This window comes from Lates calcarifer, linkage group LG10 (assembly GCF_001640805.2).
Source record: "Lates calcarifer isolate ASB-BC8 linkage group LG10, TLL_Latcal_v3, whole genome shotgun sequence".
Classification (NCBI taxonomy): domain Eukaryota; kingdom Metazoa; phylum Chordata; class Actinopteri; family Centropomidae; genus Lates; species Lates calcarifer.
This window is the reverse complement of record NC_066842.1, coordinates 25,854,006-25,866,559: the sequence shown is the minus strand read 5'-3', so window position 1 is coordinate 25,866,559 and position 12,554 is coordinate 25,854,006. Positions and strand designations below refer to the sequence as shown.

Genomic DNA, 12,554 nt, shown 5'->3' with positions numbered 1-12,554 from the left:
CTGTAACCCTGCCAGCTTCCCCCTTTGGTGTATCTGACCGTGCACACATGCGCACACACACACACACACACACACACACACGCACACGCACACCATCAGCACTGCATAGATAGCCACAGTGCAAATACAACTTAATGCAAAGAAGCCAACACCTTTAACATAAGCAGATCCACAAAATAACTTGATCAAAAACTCTAAAAATTACTGAAATTTGCCTCTTTTATGAGCTCATATAAAAAGAAAATGCAAGAGGTCAAGTTCAGTTATATGCAAGTCACGTGGCCTACACATTATTGAACATTAACCCTCCACACATACAATATTTGCATGCATGTGTGGGTATGACTGAGTGCAGTCATATGCAGCTCTCACATCAAGCTATCTGATTATGATGAGCATGAGAGTCATTTGCGTCCGATACCCAATCAGTCACCATCTAGCTAGTTTAATATCTGTCAGTAAAATCAACCAAGTGCAAGTCATTGTGCTGATGCTGCTACTTTCCTCTTTTTCCTCCCCTCCCACTTACTGTTGTTCAACCTTCATGCATTTAACAGAAAATAATATTTAAAAAAGGAAAAAAAAAAAAGAAATATAACCCTGGAGATAATCATCAGTGAACACCAAAAACTTTCCAACATGTCTGTACTATCTTACACAGAATCTGCAATGAGTAATACGTGGTATTAATTTTAATTAAATTAATCAATGACAATGCTTGTTAGGGAGGAGAGAGGAGAGATGAGGGGAGGAAAGGGGGAGGAGGAGGGGTCTGAATGAGTGAAAAAAGATTGAGGGAGAAAAGAAATGCATTCACACCTATCATCTAATTATACAACAACATTAATCCCATTAGGGCTGTAACTGATTGCCAGGGTCCGAACCCCGGCTTCTCCTGCCTGGGCCTGCTGTTATTGCAGTGGAGCCTCGGCTCTGGCCTGCTCCAGCCTGATAACAACTCTAATCACACTTGGCGATCTCTATCTGCACCGGAGATCAGGCCCCGCGGCTTATCGAAAGTTCACATCAAGCTAAAAGCAGAACAAAGAAGGAGAAAAAAAACACAGGGGAAAGCCACCAAGGCACTGTGTGAGTCTGCTGGGTGTGTGTTTGTGTGTGAGTCCTTGGAATTTAGACATGCTTGTGTGTTTTATTTCACTTTGGCTTCACAAAGAATGAATTAATCTCTCAGCTGTGCATCCATATAACAATCACGTGACCCAAGCCTAGTCAGACATCTGATAAAAGAACAACATAGTAATGCATTCCTTTCACACAGCCGCAACACATTCAACAGAAACCTATCTCCATTTTAAACATCTAAAAGCAGCTCCTCTGTAAGCTTTAAAGAAGTTAAAGCACTGTTTTCTAAAAGAAAAAAAGGGAAGACGTAGAAGAAAAGGAGGAGGAGGTGAGTGTGGTGATTTCCTTGTCTGGCCTCTACAGGCGTCCTGGTTTGCTTTAAGCTGTGGGAGGCAGCGTATTATTCATGCTGACCTCTGAGCTCTAGCACTGATGTCATAGGAACCAAGCTTTCTCACACTCACACATAGATACACACAGAGGCCCAATCAGCAGAGTGGATCTGCAAGGTGTTATCTATCTGCCATCAACAGGCCTCCTTATCAGCCCCAAACATCTTTCACAGAGGGGTGGGGGAGCAGCAGAGCTGGCTGGGCTGCCATTAAAAACACACCACAACACATTCATCTAGCAGTTATGTATTCCACACACTTTTTCACTCTTTCTCTATCTCTTTCTTCCCACTATCTACCTCCACTCCTCCTCTTCTCCCTCTTATCACAGCACGTTTCTCCTGCTCTCCCTCTGCTTTTCTCTTCTTTTAATTATCTAGAGATCCACCTCCAGCTAATCTCAAACAAAACCCCCAACAACAACACGACAACACTGGGAAAATAGCATGCAACAGCAAGATGTAATTACAATGTGCCCTCCATCCTCCATCTCTCCCTCCATCTGCCCAGCCTCCTCTCTCGCTTTTGCTTTCTGTGATATCAGCAGGAGCAATCGCCGCCAAGTTTTATCACGTCTCCCATCTCAACCGCCAAAATATAAGCCCAGGGATCCAGCCTCAGTGGGATGCCTGCCTGCCTGCCTCCTATCTCCCAATCAAGGAGAGAAGCCTTATCAGGCTGAAAGATCACCAACCGTTGGGGAGGATGACGCACAAAGAGACACAGACAAATATCTATCTACTACACAAACACCCCCTTCTCCTCTACTGCTATGGGCCTCCAGAAAGCCCTGGACTTAATCCACTGTTGTGTGTGTGTGTGTGTGTGTGTGTGTGTGTGTGTGTGTGTGTGTGTGTTTGGGGGTGGGGGGGTGGGGTAATTGCAGAAAATCCACACTGTGTTGTCTTAATGTATCACTCCATTGTGTGTGTGTGTGTGTGTGTGTGTGTGTGTGTGTGTGTGTGGTGGGGGAAACTGTTGCTTCTCTGATGGTTTTTACAAAAAGTTATTTCAGGTCAGAGAATCTTACTTAATGTGCAACTGTACAACAACTCTGCCTGAACAAAGCAGTCTACAACTGACAAAACATTTACTGAAATCAGGAACTTTCTGATCGGAGAATAAGTCAACACGATTCATTGCCAATGTTCAGTAGTTAACAGTTTGTGACACTCAGTGGTACAGACACAGTTTGGTAGATTCCCAGCTCTTATCATTTGTTTACCTTGATGATCTACTGGAGGTTATTGCAGGAAGCACCTGTGGCCTCCTCTTTATTACAGCTACCAGTGTAATCCAAAGTCAATTCAGACTAATGTCATGTAGCCTAATTGTAAAATGCACTGTAAAAAAATATTTTTTATACACAGTGCCTCCACTGGCTGACTTAATGTTAATGATAACCTGGTGATATTAAGGCTGAAACATGCTTCTCTGGGCTCCACACAGGAACATATGTATGGGGGTCATCTGGATCTCTTCCTGTTTCTTTTATTCTCGTAGCAATTATGAGTCTAACATTTGCTCTTCAAACAATCAGCCTGCTTTATGCACACCTTCACACATTATTTAAATCAACCGTAACACCCTTCTTCTGTGGAGGCATAATTTCAGCTTTACTCCAGACAGTTGTGTTAGCTTTTTCCACATTTTTTCTATCTATGGTGTTGCATCCAAAATATTTCTTCACATTACTTCTAAGATGTTTACTGACATGGCTATCCATCCAGCCCAGCTCAAATCAAATAATAAATTATTTAATGATAGGCCCAACTCTTGATCTACGGCTCACCTGTGTACTTCTTTCTTCAATTCCTGCCTTGCAACGGCAAAAGAAATCTGTCCAGGCTCCAATTCAAATTACTGCTTCACAGTAATTGCAGGTAGAGATAGACCTGATATGTTTTTTTCAGGGCCAATACTGATTATTAGTAGTCAAGGAGGCCAATAACCGGTATTTGGAGCCGATATTCAAAAGTGAAAATATTGGTGTGAAAATTTGGAATAATACAAACTCTAACACTTCGTTTAAATGCCTTTGAGCATATGTTTATTAAATGGCTTTTCAGACTTGAAACATGTTAAAGGTTTTTTTTTTATCTTAGACAATAGACATCTTTGTTTTAAGATTCTAACAAAAAGTGCAGGGAGCTCCCATTCACTGCAGATTGGCTGTTACCCATGCCATGGCTCTGCATGTAACCAATCAGATGGTGCTGTGGGTGAGACAATGCTGGAGACAGAGGAGTAACTACAGACAGAGAGGCCCGGTTGCATCACAGCCAAAATAACCCAGTTTTAAACTGATCTCTTATCAGCCGTCGGATTTTTTAAAAAATGGCTGATGCCAATGTGTCAAAATGCCGAATATTGACGCCGATAATCGGCCCGGCCGATAATCGGTCTATCCCTACTTGCAGGGGTTTGTCAGTGGAAGGCTTAACTGTGAAGCAGCTGCAGGAAGATTTCCATTTGCATTAACACCAAAACAGACTTAATTGCAGCTCCAAAGAAGAAAGGATCAGAAACTAGTTACAATAGCTAAACAAACATCTCTTGGCTTTAATTGAACACTATCGAAGTATATCAATGTGTGGTATGAATCATTTTCAAAAAGGAAGTTAGAGGTATATTGCTGTGATAATGAAACTCGACCAAATGACACTGTGACCTGGCTGGAATTTGTCATATCATTATCAGCAAGCAGCATGCTGAGAACAACATGGTGGACACACTGCATTAGTAGTAATAGTAGTAGTGGTAGCACCACCAGCCCCCACCTCAGCTGAACCCCAACACACCCCAGCCGAACAAAGTCCTTATCACTCTCACTCTTTCCTATCAAAATGTCTGCCAAATCACTAGAGAGTCACGGGGCTGAGAGCCTGGCTGGCCTCGACAGCAGCCGGGACCTGGTGCACAGGGAAGCATGGTGGACCAGAAGTGCTGATAAAGGCAGCCATGACACCCCTGAGACGCACACATGTAGACACACTCTCTCATACACACTAAGTCTAGCCTGAGTTTATCAGCCTCAGGGTCTGGAATACATCTCCAGGCCTGGCTGCTGGCTTTACTGTAGGTGCCTGCTGGGAGTTCACAGCTGATAGGCCTCTCTATGGAAACAGATATGAAAAAAACAGGAAGTGACAAACTATATAGGCTGCTTGCAGCAGCCCAGCAGAGAACTTCATCAAGAGAGAACCTTAAACACAGCTCGGCAGACACACATGATGATGAGACAGGTCGCCAGTGAGTTCAGTGCCAGGGAGCAGCCTACATTAACTTTAACTACATTCTCTGGTTATGAGTGAACACTTCACTGTCATCTGAAAAGAGCAGTTATATTTGTTAGTCAAGGCTAGTTAGCTATTAGTACTGATTGAGCAGTTTGCAGTAGAGCTGAACAATTTGAGGAAAATGTCTAATTGCAGTTTAAAGTGCACATATTTTCTACAAGTTAAATTCCAGGTGTGTGGTTGTGGTTAAGACATGTTAAGTTATGTTTGTAACTAATAAAATAATGCTGTTGCTTGATGTTGAGATACTCAGAGGGTTCTTTTTTTTAAAAACCAAATTACCCAACACTCATCCATCATCATGATGTTACCATATTAGTATCAACTCAATAGCTGGCCAGTTATGGTGACAGTTGACAGTTTTGCCCTTTAGCTTCTTAAGCTAATGTTAACGTTGCTCTCACAGACTGACAGGACAGACTGCTCCACAGCTCTGAACCCTAGACGTGACCATTCAGAGTTTTTATGGTGACAAGCTTGAACAACAATATCATGTTCATGAAAATTGTGTGTCTTTTACAATCAGCATCTATAGAGCTACCTGCTAGCTACCTAACAAATACTGAAGTGACGCAATCACCTAGAACATTTCTGTGGCGTGAGACCTACCACTCTGAGCCTTGTGGAGTTTTAGAGCAGCAGCTGAGCCAACTCAGTGTGTGTGTCTGTGTGTGTCTTCTTCTGGAGCAGTGATAGAACAAATACCAGCACACACAGATGATATTAACTAAGCCAACTAATAAACAAGCAGTTTGACCAACTCACTGAATTACTGTTAATTAGCAACAAGTCACCTCCTGTAGCTTATGAGGACACTGTTTATTATGTGTGTGTGCGTGTGTGTGTGTTTCTTTTTAATTCAGTTCTTGTGTTTTGGAGATAACAGTTGTTCAACTTCTAATCTGTATACGAAAACTTTTTTTAATGATAAAATATAACAGTTCACTCTTAGTTTGGAGGTTGCACAGCAGTTTGATGACATGATGTAACGCCCTCTGACCTTATCTGCTGTAACAGCGCTCACAGGTGAAGTTTGCATTAGACCATGAGAAAACAGGTGATCACTACCATGAGATGGATATTTTTTAATCACTGTAACACTGTCTTTGCTTTATCTGTTTAAATATCTTTACATTTAAACACCAAAGAGAAAATACACCTGCCATTAGCAGAGCCAGGATGTTTAGTCAGCTTATTATGTCAGAAATATCTACTCAAGAGAAAACTTCATATTAAATATACATAACTGTATTAAAGTCACGTGATACCATCCAGGCTAAACTTCTAAATGTTGCTTTTAGACAGCAGGTTTCTGGGAACAGAATGACACAATCACTGATGACAAGATGTTATCATTTGCTCAGTGTGATAACCTAACAAACTGTTGTGCTGATGATGGTTTCCACATAGATACATCCACCTTTTTTCTTTCATCTCTAATCTCCAGTGGCCTGTAGGGCTAATTACATTAATTTCAGACTGAGACTCTTCATCAGCTCAGTGTGCAACAGGCCTATGTGGCCACACAGAGTACCAGCAGGGGTTAATCACAACTTCATTTATATGCTTTTCTATAAACTTTAAACACCAGTCACCAGCAATAAACCTTCACACGTTCTATAAACAGGAAGAACTCGTCAAGCACGGAGAGCAGCCAAGCGCCAGAGCAAGAAAAAGGCCTTTCAAGCGGCTCTAAGATGCATTATTGAGTTAAAAGGATAGATGAAAAAAAAGATCCAATTGTAAGCAGCTATCAGCAGCAGAGATCAGCCAGGCGGCCTATCTGACGCCCCATCTCTGGAAAAGAGAAGTGAAAAGCCAGAGGGAAAAATGCAACGGCGGCCTCGGCTCCGGCTCAGACAGAAAACAAATAAAAAAGATCCAATTTTAATCTTTATCTGAGCTTACATCGGATCGCTGCTTTATCTCTGTTCACATCGGCTTTTTCAGAGAACACTGACGTTTCCACAACAGAATTAAACAGGAAGCCACGGCTGCAGTTTGAGCTGCCAATGGACAAAGCATTCTTTATCGGGTAATAAATGAAAACTTTTTATATTCATGCACAGTCGAGATAGTGAGGCTGTCAAAGTGTCGCTTTAATAATTAAGAAAAAATGGTCTCAGAGTCGTGTGAGGCTGCATCTTGTTTATTCAGAGACAAACCTGAGTGTGAACTCAGTTTAAGGTTCAATTTGCTGATTTTATCGAGAGTGCGACAGAGTCCTGAGTGCGCTCTGTTTCAGACCATATTTACCTAGAAAAAGTCAGCGCTACACTTCGTTTCATACGACTTATTAACTTTACGGTTCAGAAGAGGCGCCGCTCCTAACACGCGGCTTCTTCCCAGAGTGCGAGTGGCACACTCCACACTCCTACTCTCAGCCCCCCACAACAAAACAACAACATCAACTTGTTTGATACTTACGTTTTATCTGCCGGGGTTTGCTCTGCTTTCTCCGGGACATGTTGGCGCTTCCCTCTGGCCGGAGCCCGCTTGGACAGACTGACGGAGTGGCACAGACGCGGTCTGCTTCTTCTGTTTTCTGCTTCTTCTCTTTTCCACCTTTTACTGCTGTGACGCGGCGCTCCGATCAGCGACCGGAGAAATCCGCATGACCCGTCTGCACTTTGATTCTTCTGCCACGACAGCTAATGCACGGCTACCTGTGGCTGAGTCCTATCTGTGACTGAGTCCGATTACTTGTCACTGCCCTCCTTCTCTTCTCAAACGTGCCTTCACCTCACCTCTCTTTCCGTTTTCCTGCTAACGTTATTCCTTCGCCGGGCGCGCCTCCGCCGCACCCGCTAGCGCGTTTGTCAGCGAGCACAGTTGCCTGTCTTCAGATATATTGATGCTGATAAATAATAACAGTCGTGTGGAGGTCAGCGGAGCGACTGCTGTGGTCTTCTGCCAAGTTTCTTCACGCCGGTCCGCCCCCTCGTCCGCCTGCACTGTCTCTGAACCGGGAATATACTTTCAATGGAGCTCGAGTGCTACAGTCAACTCCGCTTACTACTTGGAGCAGACGTGCCTCTGGAACGCCTCTTACGTATGACGTAGGACACCGCACTCATCTCCTATTGGTCCGCATCTATCCCTCGTAAAGACAGCCGTTTTGTTCTGTCTGAATAAAATAAAGTAAATAAAATAAAACATATTAAAAGTCATATTTCAACTGCTTGATTATTCAGCAATTACATGGAATTTACATAAGAACATAAATAAATATATAAATACTTAAATTAAATAGGCCATTCATTAAAAAAAAAAACCTTATACCTGCAATCCGAATTTTGTACCCTACAATCAGCATTTTGTCATGTTAAAAATAAAATGAAAAAAATAATTCAATAAAGTTTGATATACCAGAAAAGGCATTTCTAATGGATATTATTCAAAGCTAATTATTTTAGAAAGTGTGTAATACATGATATTGCTGAGTGATTTCATTGTACGGAACTTTGATTCTTGTTTAACTGTGATACAGACATGAGATTAGCTGGGATTTCCTTTTGGGTTGATGACTGGCTGCTTTGGTTTCCTGCATGGATGACTCAGATTGAAGTTATCGCATTACAAAGTACAATAGCAATATTAGACTATGAAGTATGTTGCGAGTTTAAGGACACACACATGAATTTGCCTTTCATTTCTTAAATTCATAAGGAAGTTGGTTTCAGGTTTGTGTGTCTCCATCACTTTGTTACAGTAACAGTGAACTACCAAGACAGTGAACTAGGATTCAGGTAACTGCCAGTCACAGATACCTCATTCCATCCAGAGATTTGGACCAGCAACCACTGGGTCTCACACCTGCTTTTCCAGATATGCTAATACCTTCATTATGATGAGCTGGAGTCGGCCTCTCACCAGCTAAGTTCACTAATGCCATCTAGTGGCCATCTTTCAAACCACTAGACAACAGAGAGCTGAGAGTGTGAGAAAACACATCACATGCTTAATGCTCTGTTCAGCTAAACAGTGCAGTAGCAGCCTGGCAGAATGAGGACTCTGGGAAAGGGAAGATGTTTATCTTTAGAAGCTAAGGTTAATGACACTGGAAGCTTGTAGCCTGCACACCCATGCACATGTGGAGGAAACCAACCTAGAGTTTTGGTAAAGTGCTGTTCTACAGTGAGTCTCCAGAACAGATTCAGCTCCCCTTTGACAGGATGAACAGAGTTCTTTCATTTGATGGACAGTCACTCCAAAATCATCAGAGACTGGGTTGAGATTTGTAAAGCCTGTAGTATATGATTCACATCTTTCTCAAACCATTCTGTGAGTTGTTATTTTACTCTTTTTGGAAGCACCTGCATTATTGTATTTCTGCAGTTTGTATGTCTCAACCTGTCTGAAGACACCTAGTTTATCACTTGTTGCTTAAAACCTCTGTTGTTTAGTGGTATGTTCCCAGTGATATGTTAGTATCCACCCTGATTCTAGTCCCTCATTTCTTTGTCCAGCAGTGGATAATACTTCACAGATTTATGTGGCTTACTGGAAGTTTCAGTCATTAATCCAAATTCCAGACTGTTTGTTTGGGCCATGATGTCATTCCCTGATTTCAGTTTGGGTCTACTAGAAATCTTTTTGTTTGTTAGCATGTGTGACTCTCAAAAAATATGGTTTATGGATTTTAGTCACATTGTGTAACATGTGCAAAATAACAAATTTTTTTTGCAAGTGAGGTAGTCATCTACTGCTGATCCCTACCAAGAGTGACAGATGATAAACAAGATGACATATTTAGTATTTAAATCATCCCTGTCTGCTTTTCAAGGGCAACACAGCAGAAACATTATGAGAACATTTTGACTTGTAGGCTGCACGTGAAGTGATGTAGAGAGCAAAATGGACACAGTCAGGAAATTCTAGATATGAATAAGTAATTTTGAGAAATAGATGTATTGTTTTGAATCTTGCAGACAGATGATGTAATGGTTGAGTTGTTTTACACTGAACAAAGATTACCTGTAACTGCTGTTCAAACAGTTCCCTACACAACTGCTGTGTGCAAAGAATGTACTTTAGGACACTACTGTGGTCCACATGGATTGGATTGCCATAAAATGTGGTAGTGTATTTAATTGTAATATGCACATCAGGTTCACAGAGCTCAACATGTTTGCTTTGCCTGATGGGACACTTTGTTTCTCTGCTGGTTATAGAAAGGCAAACACCATTGTCAGACCTGGCCAGGGGTGGGACACTGAACTGATCTGCTCACAGTTTCATCAGATTAGACCTGTTAAAGCTTATTGGCAATAGTTATACCTGTAACACCAAGAGCTCCTGACCTCTCTGTTTGTAACCTCAGTCAGGCTCTTGCAGTTCACCATGATATCATCTTATACAATTTATCAGGTGCTGTTAATGGAGGATATAGTGTATGATATCAGTATTTTTGTGATGTTCAGTTCATGTATTATCCAATATTTGTCCTATTCCCTATCTGAATCTTGTTAAAAATGACTTCTCTAAACCAAGCATACCTCTATTTTGGCAAGTAGATTAGTCGTAATAATTCCACTCTTGTTATGAACCATGATCTGAGACATTTGTTTGTTCTTTTGCAAGTTATCATTGTGGGTTTTATCATAACTTTGTTATCAGTACATTGTCTCTGACCTCTGCAAGTCTATGAGGATGGGCTATATTTACACTGCCTGCTAAAAGTGGTCTAGTTTGGATGTCTTGCATCTGACACAGAGGTGACAAGCAGAGTTAAGGGTTAGAATTATCAGGTCATCCCACTTCTCTGAATGCTGATCATCCAGCTTCAATTATTATCAACTATGTTGTGCTTGTGTGGATTGCAGATGATGATTTGGTTGTGGTCATGCATGTGGTTGCATGTAGTGTGTGGGCTGGTTGTGTAAAAACTGGGCGATTAGAACTAGTTATCAAGGCCTCCAGTGAAAACAAACCTCAGTAAACAACTCCAGGTTTGAACAAAAGCTGTAAGTAGATGTCAGTGGTAGGAGACCTAGAGCAATGCTATTAATCATTCAGTGTTAGAGTGACTTCTCAAGCAGGTTTTCACCATAAAACAGGAAGAGGTGTCAGTGCTGTGGCTCTTCAACTGTGAGGCTTATCTGTGTTTGCTTTTGTTTTTTTCCCTGCTACTGTTTAAAATGTAAATTAATAACTTATCCTTTAATGTTGTCATAATGCCATGGTAAAAGTCTGGTTAGGTTTAGGCACAAAAACAACATAGTAAGGCTAAGGGGAAGATCAGGGTTTGGGTTAAAATAAGTAGGTGTTTGTCATTAAGGCTGGAGGACCTTCACTGTCATAGTTACAATTATAAACACTTGGTTAAGGTTGTAGTGCCCTCCTGGTCATTGTCTAGAGGATCTGAAGTTTTAAATTTGTACACAATTTTTACTGAAAGATGTTTTCAGTTGATGCTTATTTAGTCATGAATGTGTAATATTATAGAGAAAGCCTACCCCAGCTGACATCGGGCGAGAGGCAGGGTACACCCTGTACAGATCACCAGTCCATCGCAGGCCCAATACATATAGAGACAAACAATAACTCACAAGCATATTCACACCTATAGGCAATTTAGAGTCACCAGTTAACCTGCATGTCTTTGGACTGTGGGAGGAAGCTCGAGTACTGCAGGCACAGGGAGAACATTCAAACTCCACCCAGAAAAGGGCTCCAACCAGGGCTGGAACCTGGAACCTTCTTGCTTTGAGGCAACAGTGCTAACCACTGCACTGGTGAAGAAGGAATTATTATTATTATTATTATTATTATTGATCCATACAGGTTGTACCCTGCCTCTCGCCCATTGACAGCTGGGATAGGCTCCAGCCCCCCCACAACCCTTAATGGATAAGCGGTATACATAATGGATGGATGGATGGATGGATCATAGGATATTGATTGATTATGGTATAATTACACTCATATTTTGTAAATGAAGACAAAATTATAAAATTACCCATGACAAAATTTCAAACTAGCAGATGTTTGAAAATAGAGGAGGAAACAGTTCAGAATTTAACAGTGTGCTACCGTCATGGCACCGTCAACAACATTAGCAAGAAGGTATGTTTATCTGGTCATGTGACTCTTTAGAAGAAAGATAAGGCTGATGTTACGCTATATCACAAACAACACAACATGGGGATGGACTCTCCGCACACTTATTCCAACATTACAAAATCTTTTCTTCTCCTCTCTTCTCTTCTCTTCTCTTCTCTTCTCTTCTCTTCTCTTCTCTTCTGTCAAAATATTCTAGACCACCTCTTAGCTGTTCAGGATCATAAGACAGCATGAGTCAGCTGTGAGAGTTACAAATCTCTAATAACAGCAACAATATCTCTGCCTGTAAACTCATTCCTGCTTCACAAACATCTAACCATACAATCTGTGTGTTTGCTGAAATAACTGACTGACATGCATCAGTGTAATGTGAACAGGTCTTTTCTTACCATCACTTTGCATTTCACAGTAAATAAAATTCATTAGGATTTGTTCTGTTTATTCTCTAAAATCCAATCACACAGCTCCCATTTCCTAGAAGTAATAGAATACTGTGTGTATAGTCTATCATAGAGAGTATACACAGTAACATAGATATAACAGTTTGGTGGTCAAAGAGCAGGATTTTGTAAGTTTTGACTTAGCGTCCAGAGTCCTGCTGCATTAGAGGTTAAATCAATGGAGACTGTACTATTAGTGCTCAGCTGTAGCTGTGACATAATGTGCTTGTTTGTGATGTGTGTGTGTGGGAGTTAGAGGTTGAAAGTGTATATGT

The 12,554-nt window shown here is 41.4% G+C and overlaps 1 protein-coding gene across 1 annotated transcript in view; it reads right to left on the bottom strand.

Moving 5' to 3' along the window:
• Window positions 1–7,872, bottom strand: part of zfpm1 (zinc finger protein, FOG family member 1) — a 97,100-nt gene extending 89,228 nt beyond the window's left edge. The window contains 1 exon segment of the mRNA XM_018704028.2: window positions 7,202–7,872. Within this exon segment, the coding sequence (XP_018559544.1) occupies window positions 7,202–7,241 (40 nt within the window). The 5' untranslated portion in view covers window positions 7,242–7,872.
• Between the last annotated feature and the right edge of the window lie 4,682 nt (window positions 7,873–12,554).